We start from the raw sequence: 22,243 nt of genomic DNA on the forward strand, positions 1-22,243 counted from the left end.
TTGATGCCATTCCATTTGCTCCGTTCCAGCCATTAATATGAGCCGTCCTCCCCTCACCAGCCTCCTGTGAAGTGTACACAACATACACTCAAAACAATCTAACATACACTTGGATTGTTATCTGTATTTTTTTGGTGTGTGTCCCAAATGAACCCCTATTTCCTATATAGCGCACTACTTTTGACCAGGTCCATAGGGATAGGGTACCGTTTCTAGACTGACTAACATCTGATATATGTTCTCCTACTTGATAGGTGGACGTAGCATTGCTGCCTGTGTCTGTTCCCAGGTTGGTGAGCTTCTCCTTGAGCTTGTGGTGAGAGTGGTGTCGGAGGCAGTAGACCACGATGGAGGCCAGCAGCACAGCCACGATACACAGGATAGACACCACCGTCAAGATCAGGAACTTGGTGGACTCGGCCGTGCTGTACCTGGTGGGAATCTGGCTGATCTGGCTTCTCTGTAGGAGAGAGGGAGGGAAAGAGAGAGAGATGGAGAAAGAGAGGGAGGGAGGGAGGGAGGGAGGGAGGGAGGGAGGGAGGGAGGGAGGGAGGGAGGGAGGGAGGGGAAGGGATGAGTGAGAGAGAGAGAGGGTGGGGGGGGGAGAAAGAGGGAGAGAGAGGATTACACATGATATAATGGTGACGTTATGTTTTCAGACTTCACACATTTTCCTGATGCATTAGAGACAATAAGCCAGTGATCTACAATTGTACATGTTTTGGTTGGACATATTAAAGTATTCATATTGTTGCAGATAAAACATCTGATCATCAAGTGTTTTTGTTCCATCATATGTGTCCAATAGTGCACGGAACACATCAACTCCCAAAAATGTAGATTATTAAGGAATATATTGAATAAAATAACATATATTTAGAATGTATTAACCCAACCACTGTTAGCTTCACCTGACACAGTAGTTTTCCTGCTGTATTTTCCTATGACATCATTACAAACAGTAGGACATTTGACGAGTAGCCAATGACTTGTCGAGTACCTACAACCTGTCAAGCATTTAATCACTGCCAAACACGTATCTAAAGCATACTTTAGGATTCATTTAGCCTACTTCATTTTACATAGTACATTGCTAGGAAGAAATTCCACTATAGACACAGAGTGCTCAATTCAAACGCCATATAAACCTATACCCAAGTAGGCTACATAGGGAAAAAGAACTACATGTACTAAAACATATTAAAGAAGGGAAATTCATTATGTTGTTCATTAAAAGCAGACCATCTTACTGCTACATGGAGTTCATTTCAGAGGCCAGTGATCTGGGATAATGGTCGTGTTCCATTCTACCCGGGGTATGTCCCAAATGGCACCCTGTTCCCTTTATGGTGCACTACTTTTGTGACCAGGGCCCATAGGGAATAGGGTGCCATTTGGGACACAGACCCCGGCCAGGGTGAATCAACAATAGCCTGATAATTCTCTCTCATTAGAGACAGCATAAATGATGTTAGCAACAATACGAGTGAAGAGACGAGAGCTGCAAATTGCAATCCCAACTACCAGATCAACAATTCCCCTTTTTTTTACAGAATGATCAAAAATAAATAGTGAAAAAGGCTTGGCTGCTTGGCTTGACTCTCTGCTGCTTGCTTCAAGACAGGAATAATTAGCAAACAATTTTTTTTCTTCTTATTTTTTACATCCTCTTTGTAGTGTTACAAAAAAATGCATTTCCAACCCCCCTCTCTCACACCATTATGAATGCCTGACTAGGCTATTCATGATCTTGTTCTAATAGTCATTTTATGCTATGTATTCAGCCTGCCACATTCTATTTTCTACCTTGTCTTACATTGCAGAAATGCAAGGCCTTCATTTAAAATTCAGGCTCATTTTATCTCTGCATCATAAAGACCTAGCAAGAAAATATTGGTGGAACGTGTGTCAGTCGGTGGCAGGCCAGGGGTCGTAGGGATTAGGGCCGGACCAGTCTGCATCCCAGTTAATGGAAATGTGTGTTAAAAAAAGGCTGTGACGGCATCCCAAATCACACCCTATTCCCTATGAGCTCTACTTTTGACCAGGGCTTTGGTCAAAGTAGTGCACTGTATAGGGAATAGGGTGTGATTTGGGACACAGATGGTGAGATGGGCCCTGCTTGGGCCTGCCTGCCTGTCACAGACATGTAAGCCCCTAGGAGGTGGAAGGTTGGAAGGGAAGGGGTGGCCACTAAATGCTGCACAAGGATTGTTCTGGAATGCCTTGTGTTGTGAGGCTGTGAGACAGGGTACCCCGCCACTACAGTGAACGGTATAGATCTATTCCCCCTGATTTCATTCATAGCTGGCTGTATTCAGCACCTTAAAAGAACGGATGCAGAAAGCTCTACAAAGGGAGACAACATTTGCCCAGTGCTTTGTGGGGTCCAATTTGCCTGGGAGCATTAAGCTCTACTGTAAAGCCTGGTTGCATGGTAATGTGATTGTGTTATAAGGAAACAGTGGGAAACTCTCCTCTCTATCAGTCTCACTAAGGCTCTCAGTGCTATGATGAAAAATAGCATTTCTCAGTCAAAAAAATATGATATTATTTCCTAAAGATTAAATTCTAAAAGATTCTAAACATTGCGTTTCCACTGACCTTCTCTCAGTCTCAGGGAGAGAATTTTTTTTATGTAACGCTCTGATGCATCTTACAGAAATATTACAAAATAAACTGAGCAGAATGTTTATTGTAGACACTCACTAATAATACATTTGAACTACATGACACACTTGCTTTGATTCCAATAATCTTCTGCAAAATATATTTTTCCACGGACCTTCCCCGCCACCCCCCCCCCAAAAAAATATTATAAGAATTTCATTATTTTGTCAAATTAAATTTCCTAGAGAAGGATCCATGGCATCTTGCTTGGATAGTAATGGCCATACTTAGTTTCCAAACTGTAACTGTTCACTCATCCCTCACTGCACAGATGCTTATGCTGCCCTCTCTATTGATTCAAACAAATGTAGCCTGACTTCAACTGCTTGCCGTTAAATCACATCTATGAAAAATGAGGAGCTAAGATTTTGATTGTGGTGCAGAACCACAGAACCAGATGCTGTGGCATAGAAAAAATATAGAGTAATTGAAAAGCAAAAAGCTTGCTGAGGGAGAATGTTCGAAGTAAATATGTGTATAGTGTGTGTGATTATTATCTGAAGGCCTACATTTTTTTACGCATTTACAAAACAAATCCCACAACAAGAGAATGTTTGACCTTTTCTTTGGGACAGTATAAAGGAAGCATAAAATAGATATTACCAGGCAGGCTAGCCAGACAGACAAAAAGGCAGAATCTTCTCTTCAATATTGCAGCTACAGGGCCTTCCTTTCCGCCTCTCTCTCCAAAGGCTTAGCACTTTCAATCAAATGACATGGCAACATTTTGACGCACAGAGGGTGGTGTAAGATTAAATCCCATTATATATGGAAAGAAATGCCCCCAAAAATTAATTTCTTAATTATGTTTAGTGATACAAAAATAAATACAAATCAGTATAAAATAGTTTTTCTGAAATCGACACACATTTCCTTGAAAACCAATGTGGTAAGAAGACAATTTGTAGTCTGATATCTAATGTTTTACATAATATGAATCACTTAGGTTACTGTTGGGTTTTTAACTTACACTTGCCTAGCTCAATTTTAGGCCAAAAATATTTTGTTTCAACACTATTTAATGCATGCAAAAAAATACTATGATTAAGCTGAAAATATGGTCTCAGATAGCAAAGGGGAAGGGAGTTCCTTTCATGCCGAGAGGTCTATTGTCCATCTGTCCTGAAGCAATTGTACTTGCAAATTTCAATTTCACATAGGCAAACGTGATCTGACATACACAGCTCCTCCTCAGCATGCATTGGAGAAAAGCATTAGCATAGCCGTCAAGGATGGATGCTGCACACTCTGGGGTCAAGCTTTTCATTTCAACACATATCAGATGTAGGTGAGTCTGCCCAAAATAACACTGATTCTCCTGAGAGAAACAATAGTATATAGGCTACAATAATCTGAAGAAAGAGAGGGAAAGGATACTTAATGATCTGAGGGTTGTTGAATTTAAAACCATGCAGAATGTATGCAGATGCACTTGTTCAAATGTATGTATTATTGCTGTAAAATTGTCAGCATATAAAAGACAAGTGTATTTCTCATACAATCCATAGGTTATACAGGTTTACAGTATGATGAGAGAAAACTGTTAATTAAGCAAGGTCTGAATTCTGTTCTATAGCGGGACATACAAAATAAAGTCACTAAAACTCTTGAATTCCATGGGCTTAAAAACATGGATTTATTTTCACCGTTATTTCACCTTTATTTCACCTTTATTTTAACAGGGAGTCATATTGAAACCCAGGTCTCTTCTTCTCTCTTATAAAATTAGAGACCCCTCCAAGTAAATCCCATCCAGCCCTTATAGTTTTTAAATTCTAGCATGTGAACTAGAAGGCATAGAAAGAGGGCTTGAGTTGAGGGATGTTGGTTGGCTTGGTGAGGGGGTATGAAAGATTAGTGAGGCTACCTTAGACAAAAGGCAGATGGATTTCTACAGCTCTGGCTTATTCTAAATCATTGAATAAAGGTCAGGGGGAGAGAGGCGTCTAACTATTGTTTTCAGCCAGCTACTTGTGAGGAAACAATGATCTCTCCCTAACCTCGGATAATACAATGCCTTTGAAAAGTTCACCCCCATTTACAAAACCTTTCAGCAAACAGGCATGCACACACACACACACACACACACACACACACACACACACACACACACACACACACACACACACACACACACACACACACACACACACACACACACACACACACACACATACACACACACTTTTCAAGAGAACAATTTAACGGTTCAAGAGTTTATAAATTGTTAACACAATTTACCACACAATTTACCACACATAATATCAATCATTATATATATATATATAATGTCTGTGTGTATATATATATATGTGTGTATATATGTGTGTAAATATATATATGTATGTATGTGTGTGTATATATATATATATATATATATATGTATGTATGTATGTGTGTATGTGTGTATGTGTGTATATATATATATATATATATATATATATATATATATATATATACACACACACATACATACATATATATTTACACACATATATATACACACACATATATATACACACAGACATTTATATATATATATATATACACACACACACATACATACATACATATATATATTTACACACATATATATACACACACATATATATACACACAGACATTTTATATATATATATATAGGCCGCCTCTAGTGGAAGTTGTTTCCATTCTATTCAGTTCTTTGGATCTCAGTCTGGCAAACTGGCAAACATAGATAGCCTATAACTTTGATATGTACACTCATATTGTGATGCATGATGGTCCTCCAAATGAATGATTTGTACACACCCTTAAAACAAGTAAATTCTCCATATATAAGTGCCACTATTGCAGGCATAATAACGGTTCTATATTTCAATAAGGTCTGTTCACTTCAATATATCAGCATACCACATAATAAATAGACTAGATAACCAAAAATAACCACCCCAAAATTACATTTTTGAACAGTTTTGATTCAAATATAAAAGACTGTGTGTAGGCTACAGAAATATGCACTGAGTTGACCCCTGGCAACTGTGAGCCGTCAATCTTCTTAATGCGTAAACTCCAGGTAGGCTACATGGTGCACCGCGCATTAACTTCAGATTGGATTGCTATAGAAGAGTGGTCAAAATAGGTCGAAAATGTGAGAGAAATAAATTACAAATACGTGCCCACTGAATTTATATTTCAGGTTATGGTTAATTAATATATACTGATACCAACAGAGGATTAGGCATGGTCACCATATGAAATACAACAACGTCATGCGTAATGCGCAATTATCCAAAAAGACCAGTAGGCTATAGCCTATGTATGACAAAACAAAATATGTTAATAGATAAGCATATGAACTCAAAACACAATCAAAATAATCTTATCCAAGTCCATTTGGATGATTATCACCAATAGACCACATGCACTTGCTGAACATGATATATCTCGAGATAGAGAGAAGTGAAGCCAAATGGTGTTGCAATAATGCGTCGCCTAATCTGATACGAGTATTTACCCAAATTCATGTTGAGATGTTACAGATTCCTTGAGCTTCAGCTATTCCCTATTCCATCCGAGAGCACGCACGACACGGCAGTCGATGCATAGACACTAGCAGCGGCGGTAACATCAGCGTGAATGACTCCTCTCACTCCGTTCTTTCATCTATCAAAAGTTCACAGTCTCTCTCTTCCATTCAATTCAGCCGTGACAAAGGCGCACGGCTGCGGTTGCCCTGAACGGTAAGCCTTCTCCTCAAATGAGGTGAAAGCTTGGAGAAAAATAAAATACACCAATAGCGTATTTTTTCCTCGACAAACTCTTTAGAGAAACCTCAACCATACGAGCACGCTACTCCCGCGGAAAGGAGTGGCGGAGATGTGTGTGGGTGATGATTTATTCGCGTTGGACAAAGTAGGGGATCGAGCCCCTCCTTATATTCAGCGGCCCTCGGGTCCCTGTCTGTACCACATGTCACATCCAATGGTTGCTATGGTGATGCCTCCACATGTTGCCGACTGTGTAGCGAAAGCTTGAGGAGAGCTCAGAGCTGGCTGTTGAAAAGCTTGTCGGGAATATGAATGGACCCTGCGCTTGCCTGCCTCTCATTTGTACAATTGTTTGGGATTTCTTATCTTATGGAATAGCCTAACTAGGATCTTTATATTTATTTTGTTTCTTTTTTGGATATTCAATTATTGGAAATAAATGGGTTGAACCACATATACTGTATATATTTTTCCTATGGGTTGAAAATCATCCTTTAGCTGTTCAACTGTAGGCTATAGCTTATTCTGTACATGTTATCCCCAGATTTACAGTAAGCCTGTACAGTAAGACTATGCTACTTAACTGTAGCCTACCTTATCATTCACCTGTAAATATATATATATATTTCCATCATTAAAAGTAAAACTTGACAACCATTATTCATTCCTGATGTCTTATGCCAGTCCTGCTGACACAAAACGATGTATCTGATTTTGGTATTGCATTTGCCAGCCTTGACCATGCACTGCAGTAGTGACTCACAATGTCCTATCCTCAAAAAACCTAGGTATGTAGAGAGAGGGAGCAGAGACTTATTTCGCTACAGTACACACAAGGACAAACATCCCTCCAAAAAACCAATCAACACATACTGCTAATTAGTTATTATCACAGAAAGGGCTGATCCTATGGAGGGCAACAGCTGCAGAAAACATGGGGGAAGGAAGGCTGGGTGGCTGGGTCTGAGAACCCAGGAGGGGGGGGGGGGGCACGTGGATCAGAGGGGAGAGAAAGGGTTAAAGAACGTCACAAATGGCTCACTCTTCCCTACACATTGCACTACTTTTGATCTCTGGTAAAATGTTGTGCACAAGGGAAAAGGGTGTCATTTGGGACAAATCCTTAGAACAGGAGGGAAGGAGATCCTGTCTAATGCAGACGACAAGACTTGGTAGGACTCTTCAGTTTATCTTTCTATTCAGGCCCAACTCCTCCTGTGTCGGTCCATTGTTCTCCTGTGTGACAGCTGGAGGTGACAGGCTCAGCACAGGGACAAAACCGGGCGCTTTCACTCTGCACCAGGCTGCAATCGGACAAACAGAAAGGACGCCACAGCCAGCTACAGCTTACAGCTCCAATATCTAATTTCCCCCTTAGCAGCATGCAAACGCTTTCCATTAGGATAGGCTGGCTAGCCCAGGGTCTTTCTCCCTCTAAGCAGCATCTGAAAACGCTAAAGTAAGAAGAGCATATGTGGTGGATTAAACAGAGTTAAAAAGGCAAAAATATATTGGAATTTATGAATGTATATTTATTTACTATCCAATAGCTTCCTCTCCGACTGAGGTACCAAAAGCGGTAAGTTCCCTGACCTCTCGTGTCCATGATGCTACGGCAATACGTTTTTTTTCACATTTCCATTTGTTTGAGCCTAACCAGTGAAATGAGAGACTGTGCACCAAGACTAATATCCTTCAATGGGAAAACTAGGTTTCAGTGTAACTTATTTTGCCAAGCTGACAGCACAAATTCAGTAGCGGACCACCAAACTAATCTGTCCACCTTTTAGACACCACTCATTTCCCATCCCCCACAACCCCCTGTGTCTCTTGGTATTACGATCAAAACAAACGTGCAACGCAAAAGCCTGGATGTGTCTCAAATGGTACCCTATTCCCTATATAGTGCACTACTTTTGACCAGGGCCCATAGCTAACCTTAATGACACCCGCAAGATAGGCTACAGTACATTATTACGCATAAATAACATCTGGCCAGTGGCCTCCACATCCTCTCTCTGCTGCTGACAAACCAACTGTGACAAGGCATTTCATATGGGCAGAGAGGCTCTATAGTGATAGTGAAAAGGCTTGGACACAGAAAGAATAAGCAAGCTAAGGAAGCCTTTTTTCTCTGGAGTCCGGGTGCTTCTTCACGCTGGTCAATTTTCCACCTTGTGAAGTGAGCTTAGGTAGGTGTGTGTGTGTCTGCATCCCAAATTGTGCCCTATTCCCTATATAGTACTTTTGTGAGCCCTGGTCAAAAGTTGTGCACTATATAGGACACAGGGTGCCATTTGGGATACAGACACACCTACCTAAGCTCACTTCACAAGGTGGAAAATTGCATGACAAGCAAGCCCACATAACCAGTGTGTGTGTGTGTGTGTGTGTGTGTGTGTGTGTGTGTGTGTGTGTGTGTGTGTGTGTGTGTGTGTGTGTGTGTGTGTGTGTGTGTGTGTGTGTGTGTGTGTGTGTGTGTGTATGTGTGTGTGTGCTGGAGAGACTGGCTGGGTTCAGGCTCAGTCTGCAGTCTGACAGGCGTCTCCAGGATTTCAACCCAAATAGAGAATTTCATGCTGTGTGCTTGATTTCACAACCCAGGTCACATAGACCTTGGTTTTTCACATAATCATTCCTTTTAAAAGAGGGTTAATAATGGTAGGCTTTAATTTACATCTGAAACATACTCTATCCTTTCAATTTTGATCATCACTTTGCAGAAGAGAATAAAATAACAGGGCCACCTTGGAATAATAGTTATTTTCTCACAATTAATTCTCAAATAAAGAATCAAATGATCATGAATGATCAATTCTTACACAGTCACACCCTTTATTCCGTGGTTATAAGCATCAATTGTTTCCAGAATGTAGGATTTAAATGAATAGGAAGAACAGTGAGCGCTTGAGAGTGTAGTAGTAGTAGTAGTAGTGGTAGAAGTGGTAGTGGTAGTGGTAGTAGTAGTGGTAGTAGGAGTAGTAGTGGTAGTGGTAGAAGTAGTAGTAGCAGTAGTAGTAGTAGTAGCAGTAGTAGTAGTGATAGTAGTAGTAGTGGTAGTGGTAGTAGTAATGGTAGTAGCAGTAGTAGTGGTAGTAGTAGTAGTGGTAGTAGAAGTAGCAGTAGTAGTAGTATTAGTAGTGGTAGTGGTAGTAGTACTAGTAGTAGTAGTAGTAGTAGTAGTAGTGGTAGTGGTAGTAGTGGTAGTTGTAGTAGTGTTAGTGGTAGTAGTGGTAGTGGTAGTTGTACTGGTAGTGGTAGTAGTGGTAGTAGTAGTAGTGGTAGTGGTACTGGTAGTGGTTGTAGTGGTAGGGGTGGTAGTGGTAGTAGTGGTAATAGTAGTAGTGGTAGTGGTAGTAGTAGTAGTAGTATTAGTGGTAGTAGTAGTATTAGTGGTAGTGGTAGTAGTGGTAGTAGTAGTGTTAGTAGTGGTAGTAGTAGTAGTGGTGGTAGTGGTAGGCGTAGTGGTAGTGGTAGTAGTAGTAGTAGTGGTAGTAGTAGTAGTAGTAGTGGTGGTAGTAGTAGTGGTAGTAGTAGTATTAGTAGTAGTAGTAGTAGTAGTAGTAGTAGTACTGGTAGTAGTGGTAGTAGTAGTAATAGTGATTGTTGTGTTGGTGGTAGTGGTAGTAGTGCTAGAAGTAGTGCTAGTGGTAGTAGTAGTAGTAGTAATGGTAGTAGAAGTAGTAGAATAAGTAGTGGTAGAAGTATTAGAAGTAAAAGTGGTAGTAGTAGTGGTAGAAGTATTAGTGGTAGAAGTAGTGGTAGAACTAGTAATGGTAGTAGTAGTGGTAGTAGAAGTAGTAGTGGTGGAATAAGTAGTGGTATAAGTATTAGAAGTAGTAGTACAAGTAGTAGTAGTAGTGGTAGTAATGGTAGTAGTAGTGGTAGTGGTAGTGGTAGTAGTAGTAATGGTAGTGGCAGTGGTAGTAATGGTAGTGGCAGTGGTAGTAATGGTAGTGGCAGTAGTAGTAGTGGTAGTAAAAGTAGTAGTGGTAGTACTGGTAGTAGAAGTAGTGGTAATAGAAGTAGTGGTAGTAGTAGTGGTAGTAGTGGTAGTGGTAGTAGTAGTAGTGGTAGTAATGGTAGTATAAGTAGTAGTGGTAAAATAAGTAGTGCTAGAAGTATTAGTGGTAGAAGTAGTAGTGGTAGTAGTAGTAGTGGTAGTAATGGTATCTCTGCGGATGACTTCGTCAACCATTTTGAAAAGAAGGTCGACGACATCCGATCCTCGTTTGCTAAGTCAAACGACACCGTTGGTTCTGCTCACACTGCCCTACCCTGTGCTTTGACCTCTTTCTCCCCTCTCTCTCCAGATGAAATCTCGCGTCCAACAACCTGCCCGCTTGACCCTATCCCCTCCTCTCTTCTCCAGGCCATTTCCGGAGACCTTCTCCCTTACCTCACCTCGCTCATCAACTCATCCTTGACCGCTGGCTACGTCCCTTCCGCCTTCAAGAGAGCGAGAGTTGCACCCCTGCTGAAAAAACCTACACTCGATCCCTCTGATGTCAACAACTACAGACCAGTATCCCTTCTTTCTTTTCTCTCCAAAACTCTTGAACGTGCCGTCCTTGGCCAGCTCTCCTGCTATCTCTCTCAGAATGACCTTCTTGATCCAAATCAGTCAGGTTTCAAGACTAGTCATTCAACTGAGACTGCTCTTCTCTGTGTCACGGGAGGCGCTCCGCACTGCTAAAGCTAACTCTCTCTCCTCTGCTCTCATCCTTCTAGACCTATCGGCTGCCTTTGATACAGTGAACCATCAGATCCTCCTCTCCACCCTCTCAGAGTTGGGCATCTCCGGCGCGGCCCACGCTTGGATTGCGTCCTACCTGACAGGTTGCTCCTACCAGGTGGCGTGGCGAGAATCTGTCTCCGCACCACGTGCTCTCACCACTGGTGTCCCCCAGGGCTCTGTTCTAGGCCCTTTCCTATTCTCGCTATACACCAAGTCACTTGGCTCTGTCATATCCTCACATGGTCTCTCCTATCATTGCTATGCAGACGACACACAATTAATCTTCTCCTTTCCCCCTTCTGATAACCAGGTGGCGAATCGCATCTCTGCATGTCTGGCAGACATATCAGTGTGGATGACGGATCACCACCTCAAGCTGAACCTCGGCAAGACGGAGCTGCTCTTCCTCCCAGGGAAGGACTGCCCGTTCCATGATCTCGCCATCACGGTTGACAACTCCATTGTGTCCTCCTCCCAGAGTGCTAAGAACCTTGGCGTGATCCTGGACAACACGCTGTCGTTCTCAACTAACATCAAGGCGGTGACCCGTTCCTGTAGGTTCATGCTCTACAACATTCGCAGAGTACGACCCTGCCTCACACAGGAAGCGGCGCAGGTCCTAATCCACGCACTTGTCATCTCCCGTCTGGACTACTGCAACTCGCTGTTGGCTGGGCTCCCTGCCTGTGCCATTAAACCCCTACAACTCATCCAGAACGCCGCAGCCCGTCTGGTGTTCAACCTTCCCAAGTTCTCTCACGTCACCCCGCTCCTCCGCTCTCTCCACTGGCTTCCAGTTGAAGCTCGCATCCGCTACAAGACCATGGTGCTTGCCTACGGAGCTGTGAGGGGAACAGCACCTCCGTACCTTCAGGCTCTGATCAGGCCCTACACCCAAACAAGGGCACTGCATTCATCCACCTCTGGCCTGCTCGCCTCCCTACCTCTGAGGAAGTACAGCTCCCACTCAGCCCAGTCAAAACTGTTCGCTGCTCTGGCACCCCAATGGTGGAACAAACTCCCCCACGACGCCAGGTCAGCGGAGTCAATCACCACCTTCCGGAAACACCTGAAACACCACCTCTAAGGAATACCTAGGATAGGATAAAGTAATCCTTCTAACCCCCCCCCCCCCTTAAAAGAGTTAGATGCACTATTGTAAAGTGGTTGTTCCACTGGATATCATAAGGTGAATGCACCAACTTGTAAGTCGCTCTGGATAAGAGCGTCTGCTAAATGACTTAAATGTAAATGTAAATGTAGAATAAGTAGTGGTAGAAGTATTCGTGGTAGAAGTATTTGTGGTAGTAGTAGTGGTAGTAGTAGTGGTAGTAGTAGTGGTAGTAATAGTAGTAGTAGTAGTAGTAGTGGTAGAATAAGTAGTGGTAGAAGTATTCGTGGTAGAAGTATTTGTGGTAGTAGCAGTGGTAGTAGTAGTGGTAGAAGTAGTACTGTTAGTAGAAGTAGTATTGGTAGAATAAGTAGTAGTGGTAATAATGGTAGTAGTAGTAGTAGTAGTGGTAATAATGGTAGTAGTAGTAGTATTGGTGGAAGAAGTAGTGGTATTAGTGGTATAAATAGTAGTAGAAGTGGTAGTAGTGGTAGTAGTAGTGGTAGTAATGGTAGTAGAAGTAGTAGTGGTAAAATACGTAGTGGTGGAAGTATTAGTGGTAGAAGTAGTAGTAGTGGTAATAATGGTAGTAGTAGTATTGGTGGAAGAAATAGTAGTAGAAGTGGTAGTAGTAGTGGTAGTGGTAGTAGTAATAGTGGTAGTAGTAGTGGTAGTAATGGTAGTAGAAGTAGTAGTGGTAAAATAAGTGGTGTTAGTAGTATTAGTGGTAGAAGTAGTAGTGGTAGTAGTAGTGGTAGTAGTGGTAGTAGTAGTAGTAGTAGTAGTAGTGATGGAATAAGTAGTGGTAGAAGTATTCGTGGTAGAAGTATTTGTGGTAGTAGTAGTGGTAGTGGTAGTAGTAGAAGTAGTAATGTTAGTAGAAGTAGTATTGGTAGAATAAGTAGCGGTAGAAGTAGTAGTAGAAGTAGTAGTAGTGGTAATAATGGTAGTAGTAGTAGTAATTGTATTCGGTGGAAGAATTAGTGGTATTAGTGGTAGAAGTGGTAGAAATAGTAGTAGTGGTAGTACCAGATGTAAAAGAAAAAGCGTATAATTGTGGGGGACCTTATTGTTATCACAATCCCCTCAGTCTGCCTCGAACAAAAAGAGACAATTCATTTTAGAGGCTTTGAGGCATTCTCCCTGTCTGAGACTGATTCGTGATGAAGGTGATTGCTGTGGAGGCAGACAGACGTGATGCATTGAGCTTGAAGAGTCAGCTGCCGCTCCTATTGATGGCAGGGAGAAAAGAGAAAAGAAAGGTTGTTTTGATGCCCAGGGAAGAAAAAAATGTCTCTGTGTATTCACAGACAAAGAGAGAGAGAGAGAGAGAGAGCTCCTCAAAATGCCATTGCTTTCTTGGCCAGGTGGCTGGTACAATCAGAGTGAATTGGTCAGGAAAGCGTTGTGGCAGAACCAAACTGCAGCCAAAGGTCTTCGGTAACTCCAACACAAATAATATACAGCATCTATTTTCTATTCTACGTCTATTCTATGTCTTGTCAATTCTATACAACGCATCTACAGTAAGGGTATTTCAACATTCTTATTGATGTGTTCCAATGGAAATGTAATTATATGTATTGTATAAAGCACAACACAATTTTGCTACAGCCTTTGAAATATTGTGATGAATCATTAATAGCATCTACACTGTACATTCAGCAACTGTAGTTACATTCTTCACTAGATAAAAATGCCTGCAGCCCTCTTTAACTCTGCATTACCAAACACAGGCCAAAATAGAATGGGGGCATTTCACTCAAATAAACAAACCTATGAATAATAAATATGTGTTGTGGTATTGTATGAATTATGTGTGTGCGTGTGAGAGAGAGAGAGACAACACTGCTAATGTTCTCACTGTCACACATACATATCCACACAAACAACAGCATGCACTGAGCCTCCAAAGCTCATTTCCAACAGCAGCCTATCCTACTGTATGTAATCACCAATATGCCTCTAAGATGAGCTTGTTAAAAGCGTCTTCCTCATTATTCTCTAGCTAAAAGCCCATTCGTTAGCATGCAGCACAGTTCAAAGCCAACAACATGCCGGTGATCAAGGTGAATGGTACGCCTGTCACCGCCCATCTTATCCTTCGGATTGAATCCCCCACACATCCATTACTGCCACGTTTGTATGTGAGGGGTGGTGTGTGTGTTTTGTGTGGGGTGGTGTGTGTTTGGTGGGGGGTTGTGTGTGTATGTGTGTGTGGGAGTGCTCTATGTTGAAAAGCTCTATGTACGGTATGAACACAATTCAAATTCTGAAAAGAGTTGCTTGTTGGGAGGAGACGTTTTCACTCCCAAGTGTCTTTTGACTGAATACATGAGTATCTGCCGGAGTGAACGGAGAAACTTTGAAAGGAACTGAGCACCATGTTCAATGCATATCCATTATCCGCTAAACGTGATGGCTCTCTATGTGGATACATGTCACTAGCATAATGTTAGAGGTGGCTAGCCGGGGATGTGCTGTGCTGTTGTCAGTGAGGTGGCCCGTTACAGCTGTTAGTCATATATTATATACAGGACCCAAGGAGAAATTATGCTATTCTATTCTAAACATGTGAGAGTCTCACTGAAATACAGGAAGGAATACAATAACTCTCAAATTAAGCTACTTACAGGAAACAAAGAGGAAAATAAATAATGATTTCTTATATACAATGTATAATTGAGAGAATGCCAAGAGTGTGCAAAGCTGTGATCAAGGCAAAGGGTGGCTATTTGAAGAATCTCAAATATAAAATATATTTTGATTTGTTTAACACTTTTTTGGTTACTACGTGATTCCATATGTGTTATTTCATAGTTTTGATATCTTCACTATTATTCTACAATGTAAAAAATAGTAAAAATAAAGAAAAACCCTTGAATGAGTAGGTGTTCTAAAACTTTTGAGCGGTAGTGTATGCCATTTAGCAGACGCTTTTATCCAAAGCGACTTACGGTCACGCTTGCATACATTTTACGTTTGGGTGGTCCCACGAATCGAAACCCACTATTCTGGCATTGCAAGTGGCAAAGCCACGCTCTACCACCTGAGCTACAGAGAACTCCTTAACTGTCTCGACTGTAACTGAGAAAGGATAGGCCACCTCTTAGTACAGACATGTATTCATCAACTGACCCTCATAGTGTCATTAATGCAGTGTGCATGTCGCTGGCGTTCTCTTATTAGCCACATTAGGCGCAGAAGAAAACCACCGACTGGGTGAGTATTATACACTAATGACCTGAGAGCACTAGTAACAAAATTGCCTCCTAACACAGCCAGAGGGAAACACTGTTGCACGTTTTTCGTAACAATTTTGTCGCCATTTATCAAAGTAATTTTTGTTTTTTTAAACACTATGAGTCAGGGGGGAGGTCATATTTTTCACAACGGGAGGGGGAAAAAATAGAAACCACTAAAAGCTTGCATAATTATTCATCATTAGATTCACCCCCTCTGGACCAGGCCCATGTTATTGTCATGACAACAACACCCCCCTCACCCCCACCCCCGGGGCCCCTCCCAACCCCACCCACCCCACCCCTCAAACACCAATTTGACCCGCCCTCAAATCAAAATGTCTTCGAGGCAAGCAGCTTATGGATGCTTTTCAAATGCCTTGGTATTTACATTTCAGTCATTTAGCAGACACTTATCCAGAGCGACTTACAGGAGCAATTAGGGTTAAGTGCATTGCTCAAGGTCACATCAACAGTCGGCATGGCGATTCGAAACAGCAACCGTTTGGTTACCGGCCCAACACTCTTAACCACTAGGCTACCTGCACTATGTAGCGGTTATGGGCGTTGGGCCGGTAACCAAAAGGTCGCTGGTTCGAATCACAGAGCCGACAAGGTGAAAAATCTGTTGATGTTCCCTTGAGCAAGGTACTTAACCCTAATTGCTCCTGTAAGTCACTCTGGATAAGAGTGTCTGCTTAATGACTAAACTGTATAGTTCACTACTCGGAATTGGGTGCCATTTGGGATGCATACATGTCTCTGAGGGTTAGTGGGGGGGAGAGTGGCAGTGGGCCAGGGTGCTTGAGCCCGAGCTGTCCCCTCACCACCCCTCTCTCTAGCCAGGCTCATGTCTCATGGTGTACTGAGTGACTTAAGGAAATGGCTCTGATTTCACAGTTTAATTAGTGCTAATCTGAGGAAGGGTGGCCAATGGTAATGGGCTGGCACACACACAGCAACATGGGGGAATGTCTGGACAGGGTGTAGGGATAAGAAACTAGGATTAGCTTCTGAGCTTGATACTCTTTTTACATGAAGACTCTGTTCCCTTAAGCGAACGTGTGAATTTGTAGACTTTGTTCAGGTCTAAGAAGCATTTTACAGCACAGTATAGCTATCTTGCTCTAGCTCTGCAATGTGCAATTCAAATACATTTAAATATGAAAATGAAATGAAAAATGAATCATATTCCAAATAAATGTTGCCACTAAAACAAAAATGTGCTGAAGCCTTTCTTTCATTAGTCATTGACTGAAAGGGAGGAGGGGAGGTGAGAAACTCCTGAACCTTCTATTTTAATTTAAAAAACATTCTAATCAAATTTCTCCTTATGCATTTATAATTGATATGCAATCAGTCACTTGTGACAGATACCTCAGACAGGTATTCATCCATTACATTTGGGCTTTTGCTCATTTCATGGGGCATGCCTGTTCTACTTTGGTTGTTTATGCGTATTAAAATGGAAAGATTTGATTATTAGCTACTCATTTGAAATGTATCTATTGGTAGTAGATGTGCCTCATCTCCACAGAGACCTTCCTATCCTACAGGGGTGTATTTTAGAGATGCCCTTTGAGAGGAAACAGATAAAACTCCATCAACGTTTAAATCTTTTCACTGTGATCCTAAGGATAAATCTGTCCATTGTGAAATAGAGGATTTTTTGGGGGGGTCTGGGATAGGATAAATTGACTGTTTGGTGGTGCGGTCTGAATAGTGGTATTGCCATCATTGCCATCATCAATGATGAAATCTTTTTAGTAATTAGTTGATAAAAGCTACCAAGGTTAAGCTGGAGGGAGATCTCTCTCCACCTGTCTCTCTCTCTGTCTCTCTCTCTGTGTCTCTCTCTGTCTCTCTCTGTCTCTCTCTCTGTCTCTCTCTCTCTCTCTGTCTCTCTCTCTGTCTCTCTCTCTGTCTCTCTCTCTGTCTCTCTCTCTGTCTCTCTCTCTGTCTCTCTCTCTGTCTCTCTCTCTGTCTCTCTCTCTCTCTCTGTGTCTCTCTCTGTGTCTCTCTCTGTGTCTCTCTCTGTGTCTCTCTCTGTGTCTCTCTCTGTCTCTCTCTGTCTCTCTCTGTCTCTCTCTGTCTCTCTCTCTCTCTGTCTCTCTCTGTCTCTCTCTGTCTCTCTCTGTCTCTCTCTGTCTCTCTCTACTCCAGAGGAGAGTGTTGTTGAAAAGTAATAGTACATGTGATGTTGGTGAAATGGCTGGAAGTGCCAATTACTAATCATAATAGAGAAGTAGAAATCCTACTGTGTTTGATCAGGTAGGGAATACAGCAGACACCAGTAATACGCTAAAGGGAAAAAGAACTCCAGCTAATTGTTCAGCACACACTGCATGCTCTGATTAAAAATGACTCAATTTGCAGATAAAGGGAGACAATCAACAAGATTATGACTAAAGTAATCTATTAAATGCACACGTAAAACAACAACACCAGTATCAGCCTACAAATGAACAAAGTTCCACTATTTATCACTTCAAGCATTTAATTTACTGTATATAGTTTCTAATTTCAATTATATTTAAGAGCGAGACTACGTTGTGAGGTTCATCTTATTAAAACAAAGTAGAGCCACAATAGAAAAACAATAACATGTGGATATAAAATAAATGTCACAACATGATTAGTGATTCTAGGTAAAAGGCAGTGTATCACATTCTTGTAAGGGAGAGGGAGATGGAGGGCGAGATGGGTACAGGGAGGGAGACAGACGGATGGAGGGAAGTAGGGGTTGCTGGGAGGGATGCAGGGATAGAGGGATGGATGGCTGAAGGGAGGAGGTAGACCTTCATATCATAGTACTGTATATGACCATTGAAGCAGACTATATAGCTCAGTCAGGTCCTGTCAATGTCAGAGGACTACTGTACTGTACAGCAGACTGTCAGTTAGGATCACATGGCTCTTCTTCCATCTCACTACCAAAAAGCATAACATCATACCGTAACATGGTTTAAAGGCCCTAAGCAATGTCTCTCCTGGCATGAGTACAGTGAAAGAAGCTAATCCATAACAACTGTAGTCATCTCTGGTTCTCTACACCTTGGTTGCATCTCAAATAGCACCCTATTATCCATTAAGTGCACTACTTTTGACCAGGGCCCATAGAGCTCTCGTCAAAAGTAGTGCACTATTAAGGAAATCGGGTGCCATTTGGGACAGACATTTTGTAATATTGTACTAGCATGGCTTTGTACTGGAGAGAAATCATGAGCTACAGTTGAAGTCAGAAGTTTACATACAATTAGGTTGTAATCATAAAAAAAAGGGGGATGCTTGCAAGCCCGAAGAACACCATCCCAAACGTGGAGCACGGGGTGGCAGCATCATGTTGTGGGGGTGCTTTGCTGCAGGAGGGACTGGTGCACTTCACAAAATAGATGGCAAGGAAAATGATGTGGATATATTGAAGCAACATCTCAAGACATCAGTCATTAAGTTAAAGCCTGGTCGCAAATGGGTCTTCCAAATGGACAATGACCCCAAGCATACGTCCAAAGTTGTGGCAAAATGGCTTAAGGACAACAAAGTCAAGGAGTGGCCATCACAAAGCCCTGACCTCAATCCCATAGAACATTTGTGGGCAGAACTGAAAAAGACGTGTGCGAGCAAGGAGGCCTACAAATCTGACTCAGTTACACCAGCTCTGTCAGGAGGAATGGACCAAAATTCATCCAGCTTATTGTGGGAAGCTTGTGGAAGGCTGCCCGAAACATTTGACCCAAGTTAAACAATTTAAAGGCAATGCTACCAAATACTAATTGAGTGTATGTAAACGTCTGACCCACTGGGAATGTGATGAAAGAAATACAACCTGAAATAAATCATTCTCTCTACTATTATTCTGACATTTCACATTCTTAAAATAAAGTGGTGATCCTAACTGACCTAAGACAGGGAATTTTTACAAGGATAAAACGTCAGGAATTGTGGAAAAACTGAGTTTAAATGTATTTGGCTAAGGTGTATGTAAACTTCCGACTTCAACTGTATGTTCAGATAACACGGCTCTGTATGTATGAAGACAGTTTTTGTATGTATGAAGACATGGTGCCATTGACTGTTAATAACAGATAATAATTTGGTAATTGCTGTGTCTTTCTCTAAATTCCCTCTGGTCTCCAGTCTCTGTGGAATGACAGCTTGTTTGCTGAGGCGGTTTTTGTCACTTATCCAGAGCCACTTACAGGAGCACTTAGGGTTAAGTTCCTTGCTCAAGGGCACATCGACGGATTTATCACCTCGTCGGCTCAGGGATTTGAACCAGCAAACTTTCGGTTACTGGCCAAACATTCTTAACTGCTACCTGCTGCCCCAATACAGAGAGAATGCGCCCCAAACTGCACCCTATTCCCTATTTAGTGCACTACATTTGACCAGGATCCATAGGGCTCTTGTAAAAGTACTGCGCTATATAGGGAATACGGTGCCATTCTGGATGCAGTCAGAGCCGTCTGCTGTTTAAATTGTCTTCCTATTGTCCCCCATCCTTTTAAGTAAATGAGATTACAGCAATATCTGTGGATGGATGCAATCTTTACGTGGCTTTAATTTGAATACCGATGTTACTTTGATTGGAAGACATCCAATGTTTGAAAAGGTTGGTATCATTATATAGAATATGGAATGTTTACCTCTTACTTGGCTGGGAGGATGTCTCAATATATACAACATAACATCTACACTGACTGTACAAAACATTAGGAACATCTTTCCATGACATACTGACCATGTGAATCCAGGTGAAAGCTATGATTCCTGTGAAATCCACTTCAGCCAGTGTAGATTAAGGGAAGGAGACCGGTTAAAGAAGGATTTTTAAGCCTTGAGGTATGGTAGTAGGTGCCAAGCGCACCGGTTTGAGTGTGTTAAGAACTGCAACGCTGCTGGGTTTTTCACACTCAACAGTTTCCCGTGTGTATCAAGAATGGTCCACCACCCAAAGGACATCCAGCCAACTTGACACAACTGTGGGAAGCACTGGAGTCAACATGGGACAGCACATGCATCCATTTGTACGTACAAAACATTAGGAACACATTCCTAATATTGAGTTGCACCCACCTTTGCCCTCAGAACAGCCTCAATTCGTCAGGGCATGGACTCAACAAGGTGTCGAAGGCGTTCCTCAGGGATGCTGGCCCATGTTGACTCCCACAGTTGTGTTATGTTGGCTGGTAGTGGATCTCTACTCTGAATAGCTTGTTCCATCTCAGCCCAAAGATGCTCAATTGGATTGAGATCTGGTGACTGGGAAGGCCACCACAGTAAGCTAAATTCACGATCGTGTTTGTGGAACCATTTCTGGACAATCCTAGCCTTGTGGCATGGGGCATTATCCTGCTGAAACCCTACATTTGAAGATGGATACACTGCTGCCATGATGGGATGCCCAATGATGATCAGATATCCTGTGGCATTCAAACGTTGCTCCACTTTTATCAAGGGGCCAAATGTGTGCCATGAAAACACACCCCTCACCACCACACCATCACACCACCAGCAGCCTGTAATGTTGATATGAGGCATGCATGTACTCATGTGGTTTTCTCCTTACCCTCGTCCTCCCATCAGCATGAAACAGCAGGAACCGGGATACATCAGACCAGGCAATGTTTTTCCCATTCTCCAGCATCCAGTGTATTCGTTCCTTAGCCCACTGCAACCTCAGCTTCTTGTTTTTTGCTGAAAGAAGTGCAGCTCTGTAAGGTTGTCAGCTGCCATACCCTATTCGTGTCAAGGTACGATGAGTTGTGCATTCTTTTATGGGTCTCTGGGTATCAATGTTGTACTGGATTGTCAGTTGACTAACTGTAGTCTGTCTTTTGCGCTGCACAATTCGTGTCAGCCTCCTTTGTCCTCTTTCAATGACTTGCTTTCGACAACTGGCCTGCCGTTGGCTAGATGTCCTTTTGGTGGTGGACCATTCTTGATACACACAGGAAACTGTTGAGAATGAAAAACCCAGCTAGGTTGCAGTTCTTGACACAAACCGGTGCGCTTGGCACCTACTACCGTACCCTGTTCAAAGGCACTTAAATATTTTGTCTTGCCCATTCACCCTCTGAATGGCACATATACACAATCCATGTCTCAATTGTCTCAAGACTTAAAAATCTTTCTTTAACCAGCCCCCTCTTCATTTACACTGATTGAAGTGGATTTAACAGGTGATATTAAATCCACATTAATGGATATGTATATATATATATGCAGTTGAAGTCGGAAGTTTACATACACTTAGGATGGAGTCATTAAAACTCATTTTTCAACCACTCCACAAATTTCTTGTTAACAAACTATAGTTTTGGGAAGTTGGTTAGGACATCTACTTTGTGCATGACACAAGTCATTTTTCCAACAATTGTTTACAGACAGATTATTTCACTTATAATTCACTGTATCACAATTGCAGTGGGTTAGAAGTCTACATACACTAAGTTGACTGTGCCTTTAAACAGCTTGGAAAATTCCAGAAAATTATGTCATGGCTTTAGACGCTTCTGATAGGCTAATTTACATAATTTGAGTCAATTGGAGGTGTACCGGTGGATGTTTATCAAGACCTACCTTCAAACTCAGTGCCTCTTTGCTTGACATCATGGGAAAATCAAAAGAAATCAGCCAAGACCTCAGAAAACAAATTGGAGACCTCCACAAGTCTGGTTCATCCTTGGGAGCAATTTCCAAACACCTGAAGGTACCACGTTCATCTGTACAA

At 42.0% G+C, this 22,243-nt stretch overlaps 1 protein-coding gene across 4 annotated transcripts in view; it reads right to left on the reverse strand.

The window, feature by feature from the left end:
- The window catches only part of LOC139550838 (receptor-type tyrosine-protein phosphatase N2-like), a 144,659-nt gene that overhangs the window by 29,926 nt on the left and 92,490 nt on the right, over positions 1-22,243 (reverse strand). For all 4 annotated transcript variants that reach the window (XM_071362035.1, XM_071362034.1, XM_071362036.1 and 1 more), the window contains one exon: positions 248-460. In XM_071362035.1, coding sequence (XP_071218136.1) covers positions 248-460 — 213 coding nt within the window. The remainder of the gene's footprint in view (positions 1-247; positions 461-22,243) is intronic.

The sequence above is a fragment of the Salvelinus alpinus genome, chromosome 23, assembly GCF_045679555.1.
Source record: "Salvelinus alpinus chromosome 23, SLU_Salpinus.1, whole genome shotgun sequence".
NCBI lineage: Eukaryota > Metazoa > Chordata > Actinopteri > Salmoniformes > Salmonidae > Salvelinus > Salvelinus alpinus.